The 25,691-nt window shown below is 40.6% G+C and overlaps 5 protein-coding genes across 10 annotated transcripts in view; 4 read left to right on the top strand and 1 right to left on the bottom strand.

Annotated features, from left to right (window-relative positions):
* Positions 1–25,691, bottom strand: part of dlg1 (MAGUK family member discs large 1) — a 421,217-nt gene that overhangs the window by 362,210 nt on the left and 33,316 nt on the right. Inside the window, exon 1 of one of the 5 annotated variants that reach the window (XM_018032922.2) lies at positions 3,152–6,172. The exons of the other annotated variants lie outside the window; for them this stretch is intronic. Within the exon in view, the coding sequence (XP_017888411.1) occupies positions 3,152–3,224 (73 nt within the window). The 5' untranslated portion in view covers positions 3,225–6,172. Of the gene's footprint in view, positions 1–3,151; positions 6,173–25,691 lie in introns of those variants that run through there. 5 annotated transcript variants of the gene reach the window in all.
* On the top strand, positions 10,989–25,254 carry LOC113464924 (facilitated trehalose transporter Tret1-like). 2 transcript variants are annotated; one of them, XM_026817686.1, is made up of 6 exons: positions 10,989–11,336; positions 11,453–11,743; positions 11,800–12,345; positions 12,470–12,552; positions 24,460–24,819; positions 25,105–25,254. In XM_026817686.1, the coding sequence occupies exons 1-6, from the start codon at positions 11,279–11,281 to the stop codon at positions 25,186–25,188; spliced, it is 1,422 nt and encodes a 473-aa protein (XP_026673487.1). In that variant the 5' UTR covers positions 10,989–11,278; the 3' UTR covers positions 25,189–25,254. The 2 variants fall into 2 exon arrangements, with proteins under 2 accessions (XP_026673487.1, XP_026673486.1); XM_026817685.1 differs by lacking the exons at positions 24,460–24,819; positions 25,105–25,254 and adding an exon at positions 13,198–13,347 and having other exon boundaries at positions 12,470–12,912.
* Positions 14,171–15,944, top strand: LOC108629946 (facilitated trehalose transporter Tret1-like). Its single transcript, XM_018032931.2, is given in 3 exon segments — positions 14,171–14,329; positions 14,394–15,301; positions 15,303–15,944. Coding segments are annotated over 3 exon segments (1,491 nt in total). The 5' UTR covers positions 14,171–14,259; the 3' UTR covers positions 15,816–15,944.
* LOC113464927 (facilitated trehalose transporter Tret1-like) lies at positions 17,288–20,678 on the top strand. Its single transcript, XM_026817688.1, has 5 exons — positions 17,288–18,722; positions 18,784–19,074; positions 19,131–19,676; positions 19,801–20,243; positions 20,529–20,678. The coding sequence occupies exons 1-5, from the start codon at positions 18,704–18,706 to the stop codon at positions 20,610–20,612; spliced, it is 1,383 nt and encodes a 460-aa protein (XP_026673489.1). The 5' UTR covers positions 17,288–18,703; the 3' UTR covers positions 20,613–20,678.
* Positions 21,366–24,042, top strand: LOC113464926 (facilitated trehalose transporter Tret1-like). Its single transcript, XM_026817687.1, has 5 exons — positions 21,366–22,086; positions 22,148–22,438; positions 22,495–23,040; positions 23,165–23,607; positions 23,893–24,042. The coding sequence occupies exons 1-5, from the start codon at positions 22,068–22,070 to the stop codon at positions 23,974–23,976; spliced, it is 1,383 nt and encodes a 460-aa protein (XP_026673488.1). The 5' UTR covers positions 21,366–22,067; the 3' UTR covers positions 23,977–24,042.

Below are 25,691 nucleotides of genomic sequence, written 5' to 3'. Positions count from 1 at the left end.
TGTTGTTTATTATGTTACAATGTTCTTCCGACGTCTGATTTCTTTTTAAAAAATGCGTTTCTAAAGTGCATAAACTTTCGGGATTGACTGTATAGCCAATACATCCTTAAAGGAAGATATTTAAATGGAGGAGAATAAAGTTATTTCATACTGAACACCAGCTGAGAACAAAATGAAGTAGAGATAAAGTTGGATTAAAGAGATTTGTAGTAAACTCCAGTTATTCCTCTTACTGTATTATGTTCCATTGATTCCTTATTTCGTTCTTCCTCAAGTACACTATTATACCTGAACGCCATTTTTAGATTTAAAAAAAGAAATCCCGATAGTTGAATACAAAGGAAAATGAAGTCATTAATTAAACGACGAACAAATATGATTCTCACACGAATCGAACGTAGGTATCAATGAAGAACGAACAATTTTCCACACTCTTTCAACGTGTCATACAATGCCGGGTATTAAAACATTCAAGAGTTATTCTTCCGTGGAGAATCTATCTGATAGACAGTAGTCTTGATCGGGCGGAAGTAATTCTTAGAACACGGATAAAAATCCGAAGAAAATATCAAACCTTTCAACCGTGGAAGAAACGAAGAAAGGAAAAATTAAAGGTAATAAATTTCCTTGGGTGCTCGATAGGCCGACGTTAAGTCGAGATAAAAAATGTAATTCCATTCTCTTTAATATTCCGCGCCACTTCTTCTGGTACATTTATTCCGTGAACGGCGAAAAAACCTTCCCGAATACTTAAAAACCAATTTCGCGAAGGTTCGAGGACAAGATGAAAAAAATAACAGGAGGGCAACGAAGTTTCGTGACAATTTTCGTCACAAGCATGAACTATGCAAACTTTTAAACACCGAACGCTGCTCGCCAGAGAAGAAATAGGAAGCCGTTTATCAATCTTTTTTGCACGTAAACTGTAGTAATAATTTTTGTGCAGGAGCTTTCCTAATTGATTCTTAAAATGAAGTTCCAACGTGATAATCGATTAACAACTCATCTAGAGAAGAAGTAATGCAAACGGAAGTATAACGTCAGAAACGGAGGAGCTTGGTAAGGTAGATGAATACCGACGTTCTTACAAGCAGAGGAGAAATTTTACGTTTCTCGCCAGTAAAGTTTTCCACGTTACCGCTGTCGTGGAAGAAAAACGGATTCATGACGTCCAGTCCGCTTTTTCACTTGACGCTTTCCTACTCTCCGGCTCCGCTCTCCTTGCAACTCTCCCTTACTTTTCTCTTTCTATTATCTAACTCATTCGTTCGCCTTGGTACACTTCCGGCTGGTACATTTTGCATCCGTCTTCAGTCCGCATAAGCGACGCATCCGTAATTTACTATTTCATGTCTCGTACGAATATGAATATGAATGAATTGCATTCTATGCGTTTTACAATCCGTTAAATGAATTTTAAACATTGCCCGTGAAAAACATATTTCAAGAAATCAACGCTGATCATGCTAAAATAATTCCTTCGCAGAAATTTCATCTGAGGAATGCTCTACGAATATGAATAACGTAAAAGGAGGGCGGGAGAAAGTGACAGGAAAATTTTGGCTGACACTGTAGGTAATGATAATAAAGAATGGTAGGAAGTGGATGCCGAAGGCGATCGTGCAAACAGTGCCAATTTAATCTCCATTCTGCTCGCGACAGCTGAAACGATTCTCCGCCCACCGGACCGGTCGTCTGGAAGCAACTATCGCGTGAAACCACGATAATCTCGGTATCAGGTCGCCTTGGGCCATTGAAAATACCGTAAAAACAAACGTTTGGATCCACGGAGATGGTTCTTAAAATATTTTCTGTAAACATTTCCTATTTCTCTATCTCTCTCTCGACTCTTTACATTCCATCAAAATTCAGTTGGTAAGCGTTAAACGACGAACAAAATTCCCATCCAGATTCCGTGGTCGAATGGACGAAGTAAAATGCAAATATAATTACAACTCTCCAGCAATTAATGGTATCCTTCCTTCTCTAATTGCAAACAAATATGGAGCCAGTTAAAACGAATCGATGAACCAATACCAGAAAATCGAAGTAACGCTTATTCCTTTTTTTTTTTAATTCAACGCAACATGTGTACACTGTTACTGGATGAGCTGACGTATATTAAATTTCGATATTTTAATCGTTGTCGTTCCCGCGTTTGTCACAGATCACGGCTCGCGAATAAATCATCGAACGTCAATGGCAGTATTGCCGAAACTCAGCAAAAATCCGATGGCAATTCGCTTACCGCCCCTCCTACCCCTCCCTATTATTTTTATTAAATTTCAGAGAGAACTGGATGATAAAAATGAAAATAGATGAAAAATGCTATGACGCTTTATCATTGAACATCGGCCAGTTTTTAGAAACTCGCATTTTACAGCAACAATTTTTCACAATCTTTTTCAACCAATTTATTGTGATGTTCGCGAAATAAAATGCCAATTATACAACGGATGCATCAGCTACCGTTCCCATGAAAATTTTCTGCGAACGAAAGAGATCGATCGCGAAAAAGATGGATCGGATTTTTATAGTTTAGCGAGGTTTCACGATAAAAACGGTGGTGAAAGTCAGTAGCGCGGGTGTACACGTTTCGAATAAATTATCAATCAGCTCGCACGCGATCCTACGATACGCCGAGGCCCCGCAATGAGAAAGTAAATTCCCCGGGAAGTTGCACGAAGAGGCATAAACAAGCTCGGTTCGCCGCTCCGTTTATTCGATTACCGAGCCATAACATTTACCCGCACCGCTCCGCGCCAGTGCTAACTTCGTCGCGTTAAAGAAGATCGTAGGTTTAACTGCTTCATTATGCAAAAACCTTTCGCTATCTTTTCCCTAAATAAGTTTTCGGCTCGGTGTTAACGTCCGTTATGTTCCGTCGGCTCGTTTACCAGCCCGTTCGGCCTTAAAATAATGCTAATCTAGCCATTCTCAAACTAATACGCCTGTGCAATATAGCGGCCACCGCTTATGGGAACTATAAGCATTCTAAATCGAAACTCTTTTGCATAAAGGATAACAATTCATCTTACTAATTACCACCTGAAGTAAAAATATTCGAAATAACTTGTTAGATTTCAGATAAATCAATTTTATCGTTTATGGGTTCCATTATGTTAAACTGTATGGACAATGAAGAACTTACGGTATCGCTCGAGGTAGAGCACGGTGGGCAGATAACAGCACATGCCGTTATCGCCGTGCACGTGGGCGTACATGTCTGCTAATTAACACCGAACCGGCGCCGCCGGTAACGCGTAACAGTGTGTTGCCGTGGCTCTCGTTGGTACTCAATGGAGCAAACCTACACTCCCCTGTCGATTCGGTGATCCACTCGACGATCCTTCAACGGTGCCGGAACAGCCGTATCCGTCCAATCGCGGACGCATAGCGTCGATTCGATGACGAAACGCGTTGTCCCGCTCGCGGATCGATGAGACCGATGGATCCCTTACCGTCGGGACAAATTGAATCCGGGCACCCGCTATTATGCGAGGCGAATACACGGATCGATCACCGACCGTCTCAGTTCGCTCGTTAAAAAATAAAACTCCTTTCAATGCCCCTGACGGAATTCTATTCGTTCTTCAACCCTTCCCATTCACTGTCCTTTCTAATCAACCGACGCGGTTAAGTACGTCGTGACCAACCTGTCTGTCGGACGATGGAATTTCGACCGATTTTAATTGCGGATTCGAGGCCCGTATTTCTCCCGACGGTGAAACTTTTACGACCGACGCCACCTTACTGTCGACTGACACGACCGCTGAGAATTCGAGTGTAACCAGAGGAGGTAAAAATGTAGTCCAATTTCTAGCGTGCACCAGTTTCCTGCACGAAACCTAGCCGAGAATTAAACCTGTAGTTCAAGGGAAATGTCGGCCGAAAATTACGTTTATGGAATTTCATTCGTTAATTTTGTTTTCGACTTTTACTCTAGCTAGAAACTTGTAGTACACAGAATTTGATTTTAATACGGAAACCGTAATATTCTAATAAATATAAATAATTATTCGGTTAGCTGCATCCGATATGCTCGCTTTACGAACGAAACTGAATTCTTTTCATTTTCCCGAATTGCAGTAATTCTGCAGCGAACTTTTACGGACGCGAATCGATAATTCCGGATTGAAATTATTATCTCGCTCCAATTCAGCGGACACGTGTAAAAAATTGTTTTATTATACCAAACCGCGATATTACTGACCGATAAAATTGATATACGACGGACTGATGCACGAGACTCGCGTTAAATAATGAATCCGAAGGGTTTATTGTTCGAAATGTATTCGATTGAATGAAATTCTTTAATCGAACGAGAGTAATCGTCGTCGAGGGCAGCGAGCAAAGGGAGTAGCGTGAAAACAGTGTTGATTCGAATTATAGTTAACACGATTTTCCCGGGCGGTAGGCCACGCAACTGCATGGGAAACGGTTGCAGTCGAATGCACTCATGATGCCAAACACGCACACGTGACTGATCCGCCTTTACCAGACGCACGCATTTGATTTGCGGTGTGAACGCTGAACACCCGTCAACGAGTTAATTGCAATCGATTATTTACATTTTTCTCCGTCTATTTCCCAACTACTATTGCTCGATTCCAAATGTTACATCGCGTCACGACAACGGAATTGCAGTTCAATTATACATAGATCACAGCAGCGTAGAGAATTCCGCAGGTGTACGATTTAATTAGGCCTGTTCGAGTTTAGTATTGAAATTCGATGATTCTCCGAGCGGTTTATTAATTTGTATTTTGCATCGATTAACCTGACAAACGAGACTCGTTTCACTCATTGTCAGTTTGTTACATACCCCGGAAAAATTGTTTTTTATTTTTCAGTCTTCTCCTCGTTAGCCGATTCTATGGCAGAAATAATATTTCCACGGAATAATTAGCGAATAATTCGAGTTTTATTGCGCGCGATGCAAAAAGTTCAATTCGGAATTGGTTGAATTAAAAAAGTTTCGCATCGCTTCCAAAATAGACACCAATTACGAGGTTATTGCGAGCGACCCTTCGCGAGATTAATTGTCCATCGTGTCCGAACGTTCTGTACTTTGTAAATATTAGCTCGTGTAACATCTATTCAATGGGTCATCGTCTCACTGTAGTGATAGGCAAATCCGCAATTAACCGTTACAAATCGACCAACATTGTTGACCACGCGTAATAATAACGCGAAACCGTTGAATGCAGCGAAAGGAGACGACGGTGGTTACTCTTCCGTGATTAAACCGTTTCGCGAGCACTCAAGGCTGATATAAATAATATGTGTTTCTGGCGAACGAACGTCTTCAAATTGGCGACAATGCGTTATTCATATAGTGGCTCATTAATTGTCGTGATAAATCGTGTATAAGAACAGCAGAGAATTTTCTTTAAGTAGCTCAGTATAAGCCGCTTATCAAAGTCTCAATGAAAAATGCCGAATTGCTGATTCACCGTGTGAACTACGATTCACCGTGTTTCTGTACTTTCCATAGCGGCCTTCGTGAAATCGTTAACAGGGGGATTTAGCATGAACGTGACGTGACATATGAAAAAGTTTTTCAATCTGGAGCGTTCACTGGGACGGGTTTATACACTTGATAAGTTCAGAAGCGAACGAGTTCATTCGTAGGGTGAAAAAATACCGAAAACCCGTAGAAGGGTGCGTAAATGTTTGGCGAAACGATGTATAACTGGATTATAGTGGAACGGCGAATTCCGGAAAAAATTCATCTCCGAGAGACTATTAACAGGAACAATTTCGTAATCCAAATATTTTCTCTTCGTGATGCATTTCACAATGTAAATTCGTCTTCCATGCAATCGATAAACCATGTATAGAACTTGTTAATCCTTTCACAGGACCACGCACTGTGTCAACCACAATTCCGTCAATTATCACGTGTCACAGAGTCATAGAAAGGCGAATACTGGTCGGTAAAGCTTTACTGATTCGCCATTGTCACGACGACAAAAACGGAGCACAGAAAATACATTGATCACGGCATACAGCCCGGACGAGCACTTGTGAGACGACACGTGATCGACTAAACTGTGAACTGTCCGCGGTTGATTAACACGTGATCCGACACGGTCGAGGACGACTACATTCTTCACGCTACGGAGTCTCGTCACGGAGCGGAGAGGCAAAGCACATGGAACACCCGCTCGGAGCGGCTTTAACCCGCTGACTGCCGGAGTCGCCCCTTTTCCAACCCCTTGACTCGTCCCGGACCGCCCCCCAAACCCACGCTGCTCCTGGCCCATCGCTACCACCCCTCCTTCACTCCTCTCGTCCTCCTTCCGCGTCTCGTCTAACTTCATCTACGACCTCTACCTTCGTCAGTACTTTCGCGATATCCTTTTCCTCCCACATACCGCGGGGCCGAAGTATTCGTGTGCGCGCCTTTTCATTTCTCCCATTAATAACGCTCGGGCCTAGCTCGCTCCGCCTCGGAAAGAAATTGCGATCTGACACGAGTGCACAAGCTTTAAATATACCGCTCGAAATAATTAGGAAACTGATACAGGGCGAGGGATATTGCACACTACTCATCGCATAAACATGCTGCTAAAGAATTACGTTGTATATACGAGGGGATGAATTACATTCAAGTATCTCTTAATGCAAAAATTAATAAGAGTAGGTACGTTTGGCGTCTGATCGATGGTAAGTACATGCTTGGGTATCGGAAAGAATATTTGCACCACGCTAACAGAGAGTCGTAAAGAACTATAAGCGCGAACTTTGAAGCAGGCAGTAAGTAGTATTACACAGTATTTAGTCAGACATCAAGGACTGTTCGCCTCTGCCTGAAACACTGCGAGATTTCGTCCTTGTTTTTTTTCCCTCACAATTCTGACTGTTGCTTCGAATTCCTACATCATAATGGGTCGCATTTTTACGACCTAATTCGAAAGCGAACGGGTACATTTTACGCCGCCGTAAGTCGGAATCGGGAATTTTCAGCCTCTCTTTCACCGGCTAGAATGATTGTCTTTTATCCTCACGGCTTGGCGCGAACGGAGTGAAGCGAAAGATTTCCACGGCAACAGCTTTGTTCAAATTAACGAGGAATTAATGCAGGAAGCAATTACAGACGATCGTACGAAAATACGGCCGGGACATGTAACTCTTTTCGCAAATAGAGAAAAACGGAATCGAACGAAGTGCTTTAAAAAAAAAAAAAAAAAATTGGAAAACGTTTTATAAACGGTGTATGACTTAACGTGTTCGGTCCACAGTTCAGTGCGATCATTGATCGAGCGCATGCGTGTAATGGGATAAAAGGCGTCGCGAAAAAGAGAAATGCGCTCTGTGTTTTCTTTTTCGCTTCACCTCATAGTTGAAAAGCAGCGTGAACAAGTAATACGGGATGAAGAGAAACGAGATAAAATCCCGTGAAGGGAGGAGAGGATGGAAGAAAGCCATCCGCGGGTGCCCGACTTTCTTCGCCCGTTCCACCTTCACGTCTTTCGTCGACTGGCCCCAAAGAATCCCGCTTTCACGTTGCGAAAGTCTTCTCAACCAGGGATAGAGAAGAAAAAGGGGCGAGATATCCTCCGGGGACCTAATAGCTTTTACGCCTTATTACTCATCGTTACTGACTCCTAAGGAAGCGATCGCTGCGAAAGAGGAGCATTCATGCGATTATTATCAGTAGCGCGATGGAACAGCGATGCTCGATGCGCCTTCAAAAAGTTTTATGGATGCTCCGACGTGAGAAATAGGAATTATCGCACGCTCTTATCATCACAGATTCGCGGATCAGCTATTCAATGAATTCTAGAATTTCATTCATTGATTACTTGTGTAAAATCGAAATTTCGGTGTAAGGATCAGACTTTAAATAGACATTCAGTTATTTACAGGGAACTTTTCACACCATTTAGACTTAGCCAGAGGAGATTTAGGTACACATACATAACACATGTAGTTTGGTAGAAGGAATTAGGCCACCCGGGAATGAGATTGGTGTATCATCGAATATCATAAGCTAGGATTTCTAAACAACGATATTTGCCTAAGTCTCACTAAGCTTCCCTTAATCTTGCGCTACGAGTTGATTTTCGGGTCGTCCTAAATTATTTCAAGATCAATCAAGAACTTATTTCAATTAATTCGTACAAATGTCGAAATCAGCAAACAATTGCCAAAGAATATAGAGATTCCTAATACAAATAATCACTAATCCGAATGTACACGCTTGTTCTCCTTTCGCAAACGTGATAAAATTGCGTCATTTCGCAACACGTTTGAGTTTCGTTGCCGGAATACGCCGCAATCAATCAACGATCATTTTCTGTGGATGAACAGTAACAATAACATTCGTAAATATCTGCTATTTTTATTCTTATTGTCACCTTCATCAAAATACGAATCGTCTGGTAAAATTGAGACGTTTATTTTACGTTACATATACAAACAATAATGGTATTTTTATAATCTACGTATGTGTTTTTAGTCGTAATGAAGCTAATTGGGAATCGGGAATACTGCGTGTTCCAATTTTCATGTAACTGTTGCTAACCAGTTGCCCTACGAAAAGCAGTGAAAAATAGGAAGGAAACGAGGACGGAGAACGAAAAAATGAACCGATTTGAAGCATCACTCGAGCGCTCGACGCTCGAGAGAGAATAAATCGATTGGGCGTCTATGAAAAACGTCGAATTTTTAATGGGGTATGAATTTCGGTTCGCTTCGCTTCCTGCAACGGACAAACAGAGAAAAATCGAGCTGAATGTTTGTTGTGATCCTGGATGGATGAAAAAAACAAAAACGACCAACAGAAAAGAGATCTGTTGCATCTGTAACTGAGACTAAAACCTGAAAACATTTGCAAACGAACGGCAGCGAAAATATGGAAACCTGTTCAGATGTTATAACATTGTGCAATTGCATTACGAAACAAAAAACTGATCCGAGGAAGGATTTACGAAACTATCAAGCAGTGATTTCAGATTCAAAACTGGCCCCGAAGCGTTAATTACATGAGAATTATTATCGCCTTTTCAGATTCTGTGTTATTTACTATCGGAACTCAGACTCTTGACTGAAGTACTTCAACCGAATCGGCTTAAAACTAGTCCTGGCAAACGTGAGCGTCTCGTAATTTAATTACAAGTTTAATTACGGACATCGTCAATTATCCGAACTTTAATCTCACGCGAATTGGCTAACTAAACTTATAGAAAGAATGAAGTGTGGCATTTTTATCGTTCGCGCGTCATTTAGATTCTACGGCGCCGTATTAAAACGATGCGAATGGGGGACACGAAGAACTCGTTAATCGCGCCATGATATTAACTATACGCCGTTTAATGAGCACAGGCGAGACTTCTTCACCACCCGTTACAAGACAGCCGAGAAACACGAGATATCGTACTCTCCTGTGGCTTGTGTAATTAAGATTGCTTATCAACTTAGCAATGAGAAAATGCAAAGATAGATACCAAATGTAATGAAACAATTTTAAGAAATTACGCGTTCATATTACTGCACACTATTTATTCAATTTACGTATTGAAAAGTCGTTAAGAATTTTTTATATTTTATATTTCGATCCCGTCGCTCGGAAATCCTTTTCTGAATGTATTCCACCTTGCGTCAACGAGTGAGAAAATTGAAATTTTCCCCAACCGATACATTCAGTAAACAGGGCAGCGAGCACGCCTGATAGATTCATAGTGAAATGTCGCCACAAACCGAGTGTAGATTGAAAAAGAGGCTTGAAGCTTTCGCGACGTTCTGAACACTTAGAATAGTAACCAGAAACTGTTAATGTATACAGACAGAGATCGGATACAGTATTTCTATTTAAACATTGAAATTACCAAAAGACAATTTAATCGACTAGGTATATTGAATCGAGGAAATAGAAAACTTAACTTGATGTGGTGAACAAAAAAATGGGAAAGCCTGGACTGAAACGTAAAGACACATGCCGTAAAAATGTCTTCTTTCCACCGCCATTGCCTATTCCACAGCTAGGTTCTATCCTCAACCCTTTTCAACCACGATTCAACCCCTTTTACCTCGGGGAGTGATAGCTTTCGAAACGTTACATTATACACCAGGCACTCCTTTTGCTGGTACATCAGTTCATCTTTGTCTCCTTTGGCTGTCGGGTAAAGAGAGAGAGAGAGACAGAGAGAGCCAACAGACAGGAGAGACAAGTAAAGAGGACGAAGATCAGCGCGAAGGGGAGAGGATGAAACAGGATCGAAGAAGGAAAATGAAAAAGGAAAGGAGGAACATAACCGCAGGAACTGGGTATAGGTATAACGTATTATCTATATGCGACGAGTTTACGAGCCTCAACCATCGTATATACATCTACGTCCACGTTCTCCGGCATGTTTCTCCTTAAGAGTGAACCGTAATTCAGCCACTCGTGTTCCTGCCCCTCGTAAGTACCGCTGCCTTCCTCTTCCGGACGGAATAAAAACGTGCCCAGGATTTTTCGAACGAAGCATTCCTTCTCACGAAATTCTAATATACAGCTAAGATATCTAAAAAATGTGGTTCAGACGAATCGAAGACACTTCTCCACACAGAGATAAAAGTAACTTTACGATAATTCAATCAAAGCTTGATCTATCAGATGCAATGAAAAATGTTGAGCAAAATATTCTCTGAATTCGACGGCGGGCGTCGTCGATAAAATCGCAGTTAGATTCGATAATAAGCACACCTGGTCAAATTCGATTATAGGATTCCCGAAGGCAAGTAATCCAATTTGCACGTCATCAAGTCACGCGGCGAAACTAGTTCGAAGAGGCAAGGCATACACAGAACCGACCACATGTATCAAATATTGAAGTTCCTAGATTGCGCTGGACTGCCCTCGGGGACGCCAAATAACTGGCGGACCCCTGAAAACGCGAGAACCCGTGCCCGGATTGCGGTCCGTTGTCAACCCTGATCTACACGAATGAACACGAGGATGAAGACCCTGGATTAGACTCGGAGCGTTCAACATTCATCAGAAGCCTGGGACTGATGTGATTTTTCATCGAGACACTCAGTATATATGAGTAGGGTCGTGAAATTCGATTGAATTATTGCACAGGGCTTCCATATCTCTGATAGCGTTGGCACCGGGGCGACGGATCATGCGTCGGTGCTTAGATGTCGAGCGTCGAATATTTACGAGATGTAGATGACAAAGGAATACAACGGATGAAACTGGAAAGTATAAATTAAATACGCGAACGATATCGTATCAGTAATGAACACGTGAGACTGCGAGGCGCATACACTTCCGTAACTCCAAATGAGGATAATCGAAAACTTTCTTCGCGTGTGGCCACAATGGACCGTTTGCATAACAGGTCAGAGGATACATTTTTTCGTTTAATTCGAACGCGTAATTATGAATATATACCAAGAAAATAATCGATGTATGTGAAATAACCGTCGTTACATGAAATCGTGACTTTCGTCATAGTGACTCTGTTGGGTGTCGATCTCGGACTGGTCGTCGGTTGGACGTCGCCCTATCTAGCTAAACTGACCAACAACGAATCCGTGTTGCAAATAACGAATGATGAAGCATCATGGGTAGTTTCCTTGGTTCCGTTCGGGCGACTCTTCGGTGCCGTTATCGGTTCCATGGCGATGGAATATTACGGTAGCAAGAAGTCCCTATTAGCTACGGGACTATCTCTCATAATAGGCTGGATTGGCATAATATTCGCCAATTCTGCTGCTTGGTTATACGTGTCAAGATTCTCTTCTGGTAAACAATTTCCGTTTTGTCCCATAATTTACGACTGACCATTCTCAATCTTCCAGGGATATCACTGGGAATGTTTTACAGCTGCTTCGCCCTTTACATGGGTGAAATAGCATCGCCTAATATACGCGGAGCTCTGGTCAGCACAATTATAAATGGATTACCGTTGGGGACATTAATCGGGAACATAATGGGTCCTTACATGTCGATGATGTGTTTCGGGATCATAAGCCTAGTTGTGAACGTCTGCTTTATAGTGGTATTCCCGTTTCTCCCACAGTCGCCGCATTATTACGTGCGCCGGGAGAACTCGGTGGAGGCAAAAAAGGCAATACAGTGGTATCAGAGAAAATCAAACGTGAACGTGGAGTTAGAAATGATAGAAGATTTCGTGCGATCCTCTAAGTCTTTGAACTTTCGCGACAAACTGCGCCAAATCGTACAAAAGAAAAACAGACGCGTGTTCTCGATAATCATATTTCTGTTCATTTTCATGCAAATGAGCGGAATGAACACCATCGTATTCTATATGGAGATCATCGTCAGAAACGCGAAGGTGACGTCGATCGACCCGGCCGCCGTTGTCATGATCTCTAACGCGATAGGTATATCCTTCCAAATTAAATTCTTAAGTGCCGCAACTCATACTTGAACGATTCCGTGAATATTTTGATTAGGACACACAGTTCCAAAGTGAATAATAGACACGGCACGTGTCTCGCATTCCAGGTATAGTCGTCGGCTGGATCAGCGTCTATTGCATCGATCGTTGCGGCCGGAGGATTCTCCTAGCGGTGTCTAGCGCGTGTTTGGTCCTCGCGACGCTGCTTCTGGGATTGCATTTCATGCTGCTTGATCTAAATTACGATCCGAAAAATTTCGAATGGCTACCCATTCTGGCGATGATACTTTACATGTTGATGTTCATCGGTTTGGTACCAGTACCGAGCACGTTGCTCAGCGAGATGTTTCCGGATGATTTAAAGAGCATCGCGGGATTCACGGCCGGCATCTCTTCTGGCTTGTTCGCGTTCATTTCTAGCCGAACTTATCAACCAATGGTCGATCTTATGTCCGAGAAATACGTGTTCTGGTTGTACGCAATAATCATGACCGTGTGCTTCTTTTATTGTCTCATAGCCGTGCCGGAAACCAAAGGAAAAACGTTGCAGGTAGGCAATTCAATTGATTCAGACAGCGGAAGTCGCGATACTGTTAGATCGTTGCACGAATACTCTCGATATCTTCCAGTATTGTTATACAAAAATCTTATCACTTCGACAAATGAATAATATGTGTGTTTTGATACGAGTTTGAATTGTGAATTCTATCGAGGTCCTTTTAATTCAGTTTGGAACAGAAGATAATAAGTTTCATCACAAATCTCAATATAACGATTTAACAGATGGTTAATATTACTCAAGCGACTAGCTATTAAATAGTTAATATGCTTTCAGGAAATACAAGATATGCTGGCTGCGATGGACGAGCAAGAGAAACCAAATTTGGAGACAAAAACCAAATGCGATAGCAAACATTAAGATGCAATTAATGTATTGTAAGAAATCAACGATCTCATTAACTATTAAATAAATGTTCTATAAATATGTCTAGTAGTCATTTTTAAGACATCTGTATTTTATATAATACTCTATAAAAATGCGACTGCTGGTTTATTGCACACTGACGAAAACGTGATCGTGCAAACGAATTTTACTATTACACTGAGTAGATATTATACAATTAAACGTATCTTATCTTATCGCAGAATACCGTAAAAAAGTGCATACATAAGAAGGAAACTCGTTGATGGAAAATTTTAGAACTATACTAATTTCATGCACTATTTTCTTCGTTTGCGAGTGACAGTTTTTTCGGTTCAAGATCAGGAATGATGATTCCATATGTTACATGTACATTGTATGGCTATACATGGCATATGAAGAACAGTAAACAAAATTTTACAATATAATTGTACTAATAAAAAAATTTTGTAACTCTGTACATAATTCGCTTAAAAATAAAACGTTTGTCAAACCTTAATTATATTCACTGTAGTCTGCGAGTACGAAATTGATGTCACTAATAAAAGTAACGTAAATATGCGTTCGTTAAACAGAAAACAACTATATACATTGTTTTATCCCTCTTAAAATCGCATGTTGCTACATGTAGCCCGTCGAACATTTTTAATTTTCCATTAACACATAAAGATAGTGGATCTAATAAGCTGCTTAAACTTTTTCTTTCCAAGTTTACTTGCGACGAATTACATGAAAATGAAACTAATACACGGATCTTTTAGAAACTTCCTTCGCTAGTGCACACATATCCACGTTACTATATCTTTCATGTTAATTATACATAATACAAAAATAATGTATTGTCTTATCAACAAGTGTAGAATGACGTTGGAACTAGACGATAGTGAATATCGTACAATGTTGTATCGTAACAAACGTTGAACGTTTGCCAGTCAATATTCTCAAAGGCTCTTGGGTATTTGAAAAAATTATAACATGGAGAATACGGACCAAAAATCAGTATTAAGAATTGAAACTTGGCCGCAATGGATAGCTGCTATTGGAGGTAAGTATGCATAATATGCGATGTTATTTAATTACATAAACTTCTACATCTTATTCATCCCCAGTTCTAATTTTGATGATTCATATGGGATGCATTGACGTTTGGTCTTCCCCATACATCGAACCATTAACATCTCTAGGATCCCCGTTCTTGATCACATTGGAAGAGATGTCCTGGGTAATATCGCTTATGAATTTTGGAAGACCGTTGGGTGCGATCAGTGGCGCGATAATTACTAACTATTGGGGCAGTAAAACGGGAGTTCTGATTTCGTGCGTGCCTATAACACTGTGCTGGCTGTTCATTATTTTAGCCGACAACGTTAACTGGCTATACGTCGCAAGATTCTCGGGTGGGATCTCTGTAGGAATGATCTACGCTTGTTATTCCCTATACGTGGCAGAAATAGCAGAGCCCAGTAACCGTGGTATGCTGCTCGCGATGTGCATGATTGGAGTACCATGTGGAAACATCCTAATAACCAGTCTGGGGGCGTACTTGTCCATGAAGGATTCAACGGCAATATTGTTGATATTCGGTTTCGCGATAATAGCGCTTTTCATGTGGTTACCGGAATCTCCTCATCACTACGTGAAGTATAATGAAGATGGTAAAGCGAGGTCGTCGATTCATTGGTATCATAGAAACTACGACGTGGAGTTAGAATTAATGAAGCTGCACAAGTTCATCGAGGATCACAGTGAAAAATCGATCAAAGATACTCTGAGACAAATGAAAACTAAACAATTTCGCAAATCATCCATCATGATTGTAATTCTTATCATGCTGAGCCAGCTGTGTGGCGTTGGCCCAGTCGCGTTTTACATGGAGATGATTTTGACGTCCGCGAAAGTCAGCGTGATAGAGCCCTCGAAAATAGTAATGCTTGTGATGGCGATCGGTTTGTCTGGATCCATTCTATCTGTGTTCCTGATGGACAAGTACGGAAGAAAAATTTTAATGATAGTATCCTGCTCTCGGAGTTATGATCGCTTTTACTCTATTGTCACTCAATTTCTGGTTATTAAGTTATGGCTTCGATCCGAAGACGGTGGAAAGTCTGTCGATTGTCGGAATGATCTTGTACAACACGGCAATCTATGTGGGCTTAGTACCTATTCCACCTTTGATAGCTGGCGAGATATTTCCCCCTCATTTAAAGTGCATCGCCTTGTGTATGGTTAGCTGTTGCGCTGGCCTTATTTCCTTTATCGCGGCCAGTACTTACGTTCCTCTGCTTCAAATAATGCCCGAACACTATTTGTTTCTGCTTTACGCTGTAATGTTACTTGCAACTGTGCCTTATACGATATTCTTTGTACCCGAAACGAAAGGCCTGTCACTGCAGGAGATTCAGGATCAGTTGAGTGGAAAGAATAAATCATCAAATGCTCCCAAGTCAAACACAACATGGACCAAGGAGGAATTGAACGTTAACAATATTTCAGGTCACGTGATATCTCTTGATAGTGTCAATACGAAATAAATTTTGTATGCAAATTTTGCGTCTCACTTGTAATTTAGAATCGTAGTATAATACGTATCTTCTAAGGCATGTTAAATCAATTGTGATAATAACGATGAAATACAATAAAGATAGTTTCAATACATTTCACATTGGATTCGTTATCTTGAAAATCGATTCACTTCGACGATATTTCATTGAATCGATGAAAACGCGTCCCGAAGAATTTTCTGGTAAACCCTCCGAATACCGGGAATAATAGAAAGAAAAGCTGTTGTTCTTTTGCCACCTATTCTTCCCTTAACCGAGAAACGATGTAGCTATTTCTCTTACGGACGGACACACGCTACGTCGCCGTGATGCCGCGGCACAGTGTCCACCAAGGAACTTGACCAGTTTCATATTTTACAAGACAGATATATTTCAGTCCGTCTGAGCAACGTTAAAGGTGCCACGGTTCCCGAGGTCTAGCATCCGGTTCATTGTACGATGACTCGATGACTTTAGAATCACTGGAGCATCACCAAGAATTTATGATACGATTTCATTTTTCCCATAACTTATATTTCAACAAATACTACCAATATTTGATTTATCGTTAACAAATATTTGTGCTTTAATTTTACACTCTTGAAAGATGAAAATCACGTTTATGATGATTCCCAAAAATACAAATTATTATGATCGTCTGTATCTGAGATATAAATCATCAATTACCATTTCCGGTAATAACAAAGAGCAGCAAAAAATTGATTAATGATGGTAATAACGATATAGGGGAAAAGGTATAACGTTACGTCGTGTTATATTCCCGTGACGACGAAACCGAACGTCATCCCGTCGAATTGATTACTTAAGCCGTCACCGTTATTCCATAATAAATGTTTCACGTATCGCGATCGAAATATTCAGCTCCGGCCGATGGGTAGCGATCGGTTATCATTTTAAATTCATTACAGCTCAACCCAATTGTGTTGCGTGAACCAATAACTCTTCGCCGTATCGACTGTGGGACAATAGCCACGACTTTGACCTCCAACGTTGTTAAGCTATCGCGTCTGACTCGAATTTACAGGAGAACCGATTTCCAAACGTACACTCACCGGAATGACGGAGTACCGTAGGAGTAATTAATTTATTCGAGATCGAGACGCTTATAATAATTCAGAAAATATTCATATCGTCTCTTTATCTCTATATGTCTCATTAAAGTAGACGAGAATAATGATCAGCTTTGCAATAATCTGACAAAATCACAAGTTACAAATAAACATCAATATTCTTTTTATACGACATTCTCGTACAACTCTATGAAAACAGAAAATAAAAACGAATTAATTCTACAATAATCCGATGAACTCGTAACAAGACTGTGTAAGAAAAAGGCACATATAACTCTTATGATTTTCTCTTGTCCTCATTAAAATAATAAATACGAATAAGTATAATTTTTTGCAGTAATTTGACAGACTTGACACAATTTGCAAGTCGGTGCAGGTATTCTTTTTATATGATTTTCGCTTGCAAATCCATTAAAGTTTTTCAGTGCGATCCACAAACGCTTTCTGGCGTGTATAATGCAAATGCAGAATTGGTCGAGGTAAGTCGTAAAAGTGCAGCAAAAATCGGATACAGTTGAACGACTTCCAGTTCCTCGTTCTGGACAAAAGGAGGGAAGAGTATTCCTGATGGCATCTTAAACCGCTCTGAGGAGCAAACGAGATAGTTTATCGTCGCGGGTATAAACGGTCCGCTCTCCTCTCGACAAGGCCGCGGAAATTGTACGCTCGAAAGCACGCATTGTACATCACTGGTTTTCTTTCGAGTCACACCCCGCGGTGGTTTCTGTCGCGAAACCGAAAAAGTCGACGCCGAACCTACCCGAACGCATTAAGAAAGCCAGTGACACTTTCCTCGTGATTATACGCTGTTCAAACGGACCCAATTAATCGGGGAGGAACATTGGTATGGATAAGGGCATTCCGGTGTTATCGATTACATTTAGTTCGGAAGTTGATACGATCCTACGTTATTCTACATGGGAATAGTTCCTGGATTATAGAGAAATTTTCGTATCATATAACATGTCGTACATGTAATCGCCAGCGGAACACTAACTCGATAGTTCTGCTACGACCGTCCCAGCGTTCGTTTCAGAAGTCCTAATCGGTTTAAACCTGTCTGCAACTAAACCGAGTCAATTATGCCGTCAACTCTCTGGATCCTGATACATGCTAATTTATAATCCAAATTTGATAACGTCGACTCGGACCCAATTTCCAATTCATGAAACAATATTCAATTATTCTTTGCATTCGTTATCGATTTTTAATTATGCACAACGTATGACTTGATTATTTCACCAGCTTCTTACAAATGAGTACAAATTTTCGCCTCTATAAAGTTTTAATTAGTTTAAAAAAAAACCGACATCCGACGTCGGACGTCATTTCGCAAATGAACTTTCGGTACAAATAGCCGGTTCGCTTCGATTGCCGTCCACCCGCTCGGAATCGATGAAAAACCGAGCTGACTACCGCCACCACGCCGCTCCGGTTGATGCGCCAAAAAGGAAACACCGGGATCCATTCGTTTCGCTCGTCTAGACCAACCGACACTCGACATTTGTTTAATTTACCTCGACGGGGGAGGTTCCCGTCGAGATACAGCGCGAAAGCACGCACAGGCTCGACAACAAGAACGTCGACAACGGAAATTATTGTCGTCTCGGCGCAGTGGAACATTCATGCGCAAATAGATTTAACATAAATAGATTTAACCCATTTGCTGTTTAATCTCGTTTGCGCCGATGACATTAAACGAAACACGAGAACTGCGAAGGAGATAATCAAATTTTGTGAAATACACTGATATTATGGTGCTCATAACGAGTCATCGAAATTGCTGTCATGATCTCTAACGCGATAGGTATATCCTTTCAAATGAAACTCTTAAGTGCCGCAACTCATACTTGTGTCATGTGTCATAGTGACTCTGTTGGGTGTCGATCTCGGACTGGTCGTCGGTTGGACATCGCCCTATCTAGCTAAACTGACCAACAACGAATCCGTGTTGCAAATAACGAATGATGAAGCATCATGGGTAGTTTCCTTGGTTCCGTTCGGGCGACTCTTCGGTGCCGTTATCGGTTCCATGGCGATGGAATATTACGGTAGCAAGAAGTCCCTATTAGCTACGGGACTATCTCTCATAATAGGCTGGATTGGCATAATATTCGCCAATTCTGCTGCTTGGTTATACGTGTCAAGATTCTCTTCTGGTAAACAATTTCCGTTTTGTCCCATAATTTACGACTGACCATTCTCAATCTTCCAGGGATATCACTGGGAATGTTTTACAGCTGCTTCGCCCTTTACATGGGTGAAATAGCATCGCCTAATATACGCGGAGCTCTGGTCAGCACAATTATAAATGGATTACCGTTGGGGACATTAATCGGGAACATAATGGGTCCTTACATGTCGATGATGTGTTTCGGGATCATAAGCCTAGTTGTGAACGTCTGCTTTATAGTGGTATTCCCGTTTCTCCCACAGTCGCCGCATTATTACGTGCGCCGGGAGAACTCGGTGGAGGCAAAAAAGGCAATACAGTGGTATCAGAGAAAATCAAACGTGAACGTGGAGTTAGAAATGATAGAAGATTTCGTGCGATCCTCTAAGTCTTTGAACTTTCGCGACAAACTGCGCCAAATCGTACAAAAGAAAAACAGACGCGTGTTCTCGATAATCATATTTCTGTTCATTTTCATGCAAATGAGCGGAATGAACACCATCGTATTCTATATGGAGATCATCGTCAGAAACGCGAAGGTGACGTCGATCGACCCGGCCGCCGTTGTCATGATCTCTAACGCGATAGGTATATCCTTCCAAATTAAATTCTTAAGTGCCGCAACTCATACTTGAACGATTCCGTGAATATTTTGATTAGGACACACAGTTCCAAAGTGAATAATAGACACGGCACGTGTCTCGCATTCCAGGTATAGTCGTCGGCTGGATCAGCGTCTATTGCATCGATCGTTGCGGCCGGAGGATTCTCCTAGCGGTGTCTAGCGCGTGTTTGGTCCTCGCGACGCTGCTTCTGGGATTGCATTTCATGCTGCTTGATCTAAATTACGATCCGAAAAATTTCGAATGGCTACCCATTCTGGCGATGATACTTTACATGTTGATGTTCATCGGTTTGGTACCAGTACCGAGCACGTTGCTCAGCGAGATGTTTCCGGATGATTTAAAGAGCATCGCGGGATTCACGGCCGGCATCTCTTCTGGCTTGTTCGCGTTCATTTCTAGCCGAACTTATCAACCAATGGTCGATCTTATGTCCGAGAAATACGTGTTCTGGTTGTACGCAATAATCATGACCGTGTGCTTCTTTTATTGTCTCATAGCCGTGCCGGAAACCAAAGGAAAAACGTTGCAGGTAGGCAATTCAATTGATTCAGACAGCGGAAGTCGCGATACTGTTAGATCGTTGCACGAATACTCTCGATATCTTCCAGTATTGTTATACAAAAATCTTATCACTTCGACAAATGAATAATATGTGTGTTTTGATACGAGTTTGAATTGTGAATTCTATCGAGGTCCTTTTAATTCAGTTTGGAACAGAAGATAATAAGTTTCATCACAAATCTCAATATAACGATTTAACAGATGGTTAATATTACTCAAGCGACTAGCTATTAAATAGTTAATATGCTTTCAGGAAATACAAGATATGCTGGCTGCGATGGACGAGCAAGAGAAACCAAATTTGGAGACAAAAACCAAATGCGATAGCAAACATTAAGATGCAATTAATGTATTGTAAGAAATCAACGATCTCATTAACTATTAAATAAATGTTCTATAAATATGTCTAGTAGTCATTTTTAAGACATCTGTATTTTATATAATACTCTATAAAAATGCGACTGCTGGTTTATTGCACACTGACGAAAACGTGATCGTGCAAACGAATTTTACTATTACACTGAGTAGATATTATACAATTAAACGTATCTTATCTTATCGCAGAATACCGTAAAAAAGTGCATACATAAGAAGGAAACTCGTTGATGGAAAATTTTAGAACTATACTAATTTCATGCACTATTTTCTTCGTTTGCGAGTGACAGTTTTTTCGGTTCAAGATCAGGAATGATGATTCCATATGTTACATGTACATTGTATGGCTATACATGGCATATGAAGAACAGTAAACAAAATTTTACAATATAATTGTACTAATAAAAAAATTTTGTAACTCTGTACATAATTCGCTTAAAAATAAAACGTTTGTCAAACCTTAATTATATTCACTGTAGTCTGCGAGTACGAAATTGATGTCACTAATAAAAGTAACGTAAATATGCGTTCGTTAAACAGAAAACAACTATATACATTGTTTTATCCCTCTTAAAATCGCATGTTGCTACATGTAGCCCGTCGAACATTTTTAATTTTCCATTAACACATAAAGATAGTGGATCTCGTCCCAGCGTTCGTTTCAGAAGTCCTAATCGGTTTAAACCTGTCTGCAACTAAACCGAGTCAATTATGCCGTCAACTCTCTGGATCCTGATACATGCTAATTTATAATCCAAATTTGATAACGTCGACTCGGACCCAATTTCCAATTCATGAAACAATATTCAATTATTCTTTGCATTCGTTATCGATTTTTAATTATGCACAACGTATGACTTGATTATTTCACCAGCTTCTTACAAATGAGTACAAATTTTCGCCTCTATAAAGTTTTAATTAGTTTAAAAAAAAACCGACATCCGACGTCGGACGTCATTTCGCAAATGAACTTTCGGTACAAATAGCCGGTTCGCTTCGATTGCCGTCCACCCGCTCGGAATCGATGAAAAACCGAGCTGACTACCGCCACCACGCCGCTCCGGTTGATGCGCCAAAAAGGAAACACCGGGATCCATTCGTTTCGCTCGTCTAGACCAACCGACACTCGACATTTGTTTAATTTACCTCGACGGGGGAGGTTCCCGTCGAGATACAGCGCGAAAGCACGCACAGGCTCGACAACAAGAACGTCGACAACGGAAATTATTGTCGTCTCGGCGCAGTGGAACATTCATGCGCAAATAGATTTAACATAAATAGATTTAACCCATTTGCTGTTTAATCTCGTTTGCGCCGATGACATTAAACGAAACACGAGAACTGCGAAGGAGATAATCAAATTTTGTGAAATACACTGATATTATGGTGCTCATAACGAGTCATCGAAATTGCTGTCATGATCTCTAACGCGATAGGTATATCCTTTCAAATGAAACTCTTAAGTGCCGCAACTCATACTTGTGTCATGTGTCATAGTGACTCTGTTCGGTGTCGATCTCGGACTGGTCGTCGGTTGGACATCGCCCTATCTGGCTAAACTGACCAACAACGAATCCGTGTTGCAAATAACGAATGATGAAGCATCATGGGTAGTTTCCTTGGTTCCGTTCGGGCGACTCTTCGGTGCCGTTATCGGTTCCATGGCGATGGAATATTACGGTAGCAAGAAGTCCCTATTAGCTACGGGACTATCTCTCATAATAGGCTGGATTGGCATAATATTCGCCAATTCTGCTGCTTGGTTATACGTGTCAAGATTCTCTTCTGGTAAACAATTTCCGTTTTGTCCCATAATTTACGACTGACCATTCTCAATCTTCCAGGGATATCACAGGGAATGTTTTACAGCTGCTTCGCCCTTTACATGGGTGAAATAGCATCGCCTAATATACGCGGAGCTCTGGTCAGCACAATTGTAAATGGATTACCGTTGGGGACATTAATCGGGAACATAATGGGTCCTTACATGTCGATGATGTGTTTCGGGATCATAAGCCTAGTTGTGAACGTCTGCTTTATAGTGGTATTCCCGTTTCTCCCACAGTCGCCGCATTATTACGTGCGCCGGGAGAACTCGGTGGAGGCAAAAAAGGCAATACAGTGGTATCAGAGAAAATCAAACGTGAACGTGGAGTTAGAAATGATAGAAGATTTCGTGCGATCCTCTAAGTCTTTGAACTTTCGCGACAAACTGCGCCAAATCGTACAAAAGAAAAACAGACGCGTGTTCTCGATAATCATATTTCTGTTCATTTTCATGCAAATGAGCGGAATGAACACCATCGTATTCTATATGGAGATCATCGTCAGAAACGCGAAGGTGACGTCGATCGACCCGGCCGCCGTTGTCATGATCTCTAACGCGATAGGTATATCCTTCCAAATTAAATTCTTAAGTGCCGCAACTCATACTTGAACGATTCCGTGAATATTTTGATTAGGACACACAGTTCCAAAGTGAATAATAGACACGGCACGTGTCTCGCATTCCAGGTATAGTCGTCGGCTGGATCAGCGTCTATTGCATCGATCGTTGCGGCCGGAGGATTCTCCTAGCGGTGTCTAGCGCGTGTTTGGTCCTCGCGACGCTGCTTCTGGGATTGCATTTCATGCTGCTTGATCTAAATTACGATCCGAAAAATTTCGAATGGCTACCCATTCTGGCGATGATACTTTACATGTTGATGTTCATCGGTTTGGTACCAGTACCGAGCACGTTGCTCAGCGAGATGTTTCCGGATGATTTAAAGAGCATCGCGGGATTCACGGCCGGCATCTCTTCTGGCTTGTTCGCGTTCATTTCTAGCCGAACTTATCAACCAATGGTCGATCTTATGTCCGAGAAATACGTGTTCTGGTTGTACGCAATAATCATGACCGTGTGCTTCTTTTATTGTCTCATAGCCGTGCCGGAAACCAAAGGAAAAACGTTGCAGGTAGGCAATTCAATTGATTCAGACAGCGGAAGTCGCGATACTGTTAGATCGTTGCACGAATACTCTCGATATCTTCCAGTATTGTTATACAAAAATCTTATCACTTCGACAAATGAATAATATGTGTGTTTTGATACGAGTTTGAATTGTGAATTCTATCGAGGTCCTTTTAATTCAGTTTGGAACAGAAGATAATAAGTTTCATCACAAATCTCAATATAACGATTTAACAGATGGTTAATATTACTCAAGCGACTAGCTATTAAATAGTTAATATGCTTTCAGGAAATACAAGATATGCTGGCTGCGATGGACGAGCAAGAGAAACCAAATTTGGAGACAAAAACCAAATGCGATAGCAAACATTAAGATGCAATTAATGTATTGTAAGAAATCAACGATCTCATTAACTATTAAATAAATGTTCTATAAATATGTCTAGTAGTCATTTTTAAGACATCTGTATTTTATATAATACTCTATAAAAATGCGACTGCTGGTTTATTGCACACTGACGAAAACGTGATCGTGCAAACGAATTTTACTATTACACTGAGTAGATATTATACAATTAAACGTATCTTATCTTATCGCAGAATACCGTAAAAAAGTGCATACATAAGAAGGAAACTCGTTGATGGAAAATTTTAGAACTATACTAATTTCATGCACTATTTTCTTCGTTTGCGAGTGACAGTTTTTTCGGTTCAAGATCAGGAATGATGATTCCATATGTTACATGTACATTGTATGGCTATACATGGCATATGAAGAACAGTAAACAAAATTTTACAATATAATTGTACTAATAAAAAAATTTTGTAACTCTGTACATATTCTAGCGCGTGTTTGGTCCTCGCGACGCTGCTTCTGGGATTGCATTTCATGCTGCTTGATCTAAATTACGATCCGAAAAATTTCGAATGGCTACCCATTCTGGCGATGATACTTTACATGTTGATGTTCATCGGTTTGGTACCAGTACCGAGCACGTTGCTCAGCGAGATGTTTCCGGATGATTTAAAGAGCATCGCGGGATTCACGGCCGGCATCTCTTCTGGCTTGTTCGCGTTCATTTCTAGCCGAACTTATCAACCAATGGTCGATCTTATGTCCGAGAAATACGTGTTCTGGTTGTACGCAATAATCATGACCGTGTGCTTCTTTTATTGTCTCATAGCCGTGCCGGAAACCAAAGGAAAAACGTTGCAGGTAGGCAATTCAATTGATTCAGACAGCGGAAGTCGCGATACTGTTAGATCGTTGCACGAATACTCTCGATATCTTCCAGTATTGTTATACAAAAATCTTATCACTTCGACAAATGAATAATATGTGTGTTTTGATACGAGTTTGAATTGTGAATTCTATCGAGGTCCTTTTAATTCAGTTTGGAACAGAAGATAATAAGTTTCATCACAAATCTCAATATAACGATTTAACAGATGGTTAATATTACTCAAGCGACTAGCTATTAAATAGTTAATATGCTTTCAGGAAATACAAGATATGCTGGCTGCGATGGACGAGCAAGAGAAACCAAATTTGGAGACAAAAACCAAATGCGATAGCAAACATTAAGATGCAATTAATGTATTGTAAGAAATCAACGATCTCATTAACTATTAAATAAATGTTCTATAAATATGTCTAGTAGTCATTTTTAAGACATCTGTATTTTATATAATACTCTATAAAAATGCGACTGCTGGTTTATTGCACACTGACGAAAACGTGATCGTGCAAACGAATTTTACTATTACACTGAGTAGATATTATACAATTAAACGTATCTTATCTTATCGCAGAATACCGTAAAAAAGTGCATACATAAGAAGGAAACTCGTTGATGGAAAATTTTAGAACTATACTAATTTCATGCACTATTTTCTTCGTTTGCGAGTGACAGTTTTTTCGGTTCAAGATCAGGAATGATGATTCCATATGTTACATGTACATTGTATGGCTATACATGGCATATGAAGAACAGTAAACAAAATTTTACAATATAATTGTACTAATAAAAAAATTTTGTAACTCTGTACATAATTCGCTTAAAAATAAAACGTTTGTCAAACCTTAAT

This window comes from Ceratina calcarata, unplaced genomic scaffold (genome assembly GCF_001652005.2).
Source record: "Ceratina calcarata isolate Rehan_Ccalc_2016 unplaced genomic scaffold, ASM165200v1 scaffold60, whole genome shotgun sequence".
NCBI classification, from domain to species: domain Eukaryota; kingdom Metazoa; phylum Arthropoda; class Insecta; order Hymenoptera; family Apidae; genus Ceratina; species Ceratina calcarata.
Note: the sequence above shows the minus strand (reverse complement) of the source record. Positions and strands in the feature narration are given on the sequence as shown.

What these genes read in the sequence shown, in the direction of transcription:
- LOC113464924 (XM_026817686.1), top strand. Translation starts at nt 11,279, where the DNA reads ATGAGGATAATCGAAAACTTTCTTCGCGTGTGGCCACAATGGACCGTT. An exon ending in ATGGACCGTTTGCATAACAG is followed by an intron (nt 11,337 to 11,452) that starts GTCAGAGGATAC and finishes CTTTCGTCATAG; the next exon opens with TGACTCTGTTGGGTGTCGAT. An exon ending in CGTGTCAAGATTCTCTTCTG is followed by an intron (nt 11,744 to 11,799) that starts GTAAACAATTTC and finishes TCAATCTTCCAG; the next exon opens with GGATATCACTGGGAATGTTT.
- LOC113464927 (XM_026817688.1), top strand. An exon ending in CATGATCTCTAACGCGATAG is followed by an intron (nt 19,677 to 19,800) that starts GTATATCCTTCC and finishes CTCGCATTCCAG; the next exon opens with GTATAGTCGTCGGCTGGATC. An exon ending in CCAAAGGAAAAACGTTGCAG is followed by an intron (nt 20,244 to 20,528) that starts GTAGGCAATTCA and finishes ATATGCTTTCAG; the next exon opens with GAAATACAAGATATGCTGGC.
- LOC113464926 (XM_026817687.1), top strand. An exon ending in CGTGTCAAGATTCTCTTCTG is followed by an intron (nt 22,439 to 22,494) that starts GTAAACAATTTC and finishes TCAATCTTCCAG; the next exon opens with GGATATCACAGGGAATGTTT. An exon ending in CATGATCTCTAACGCGATAG is followed by an intron (nt 23,041 to 23,164) that starts GTATATCCTTCC and finishes CTCGCATTCCAG; the next exon opens with GTATAGTCGTCGGCTGGATC.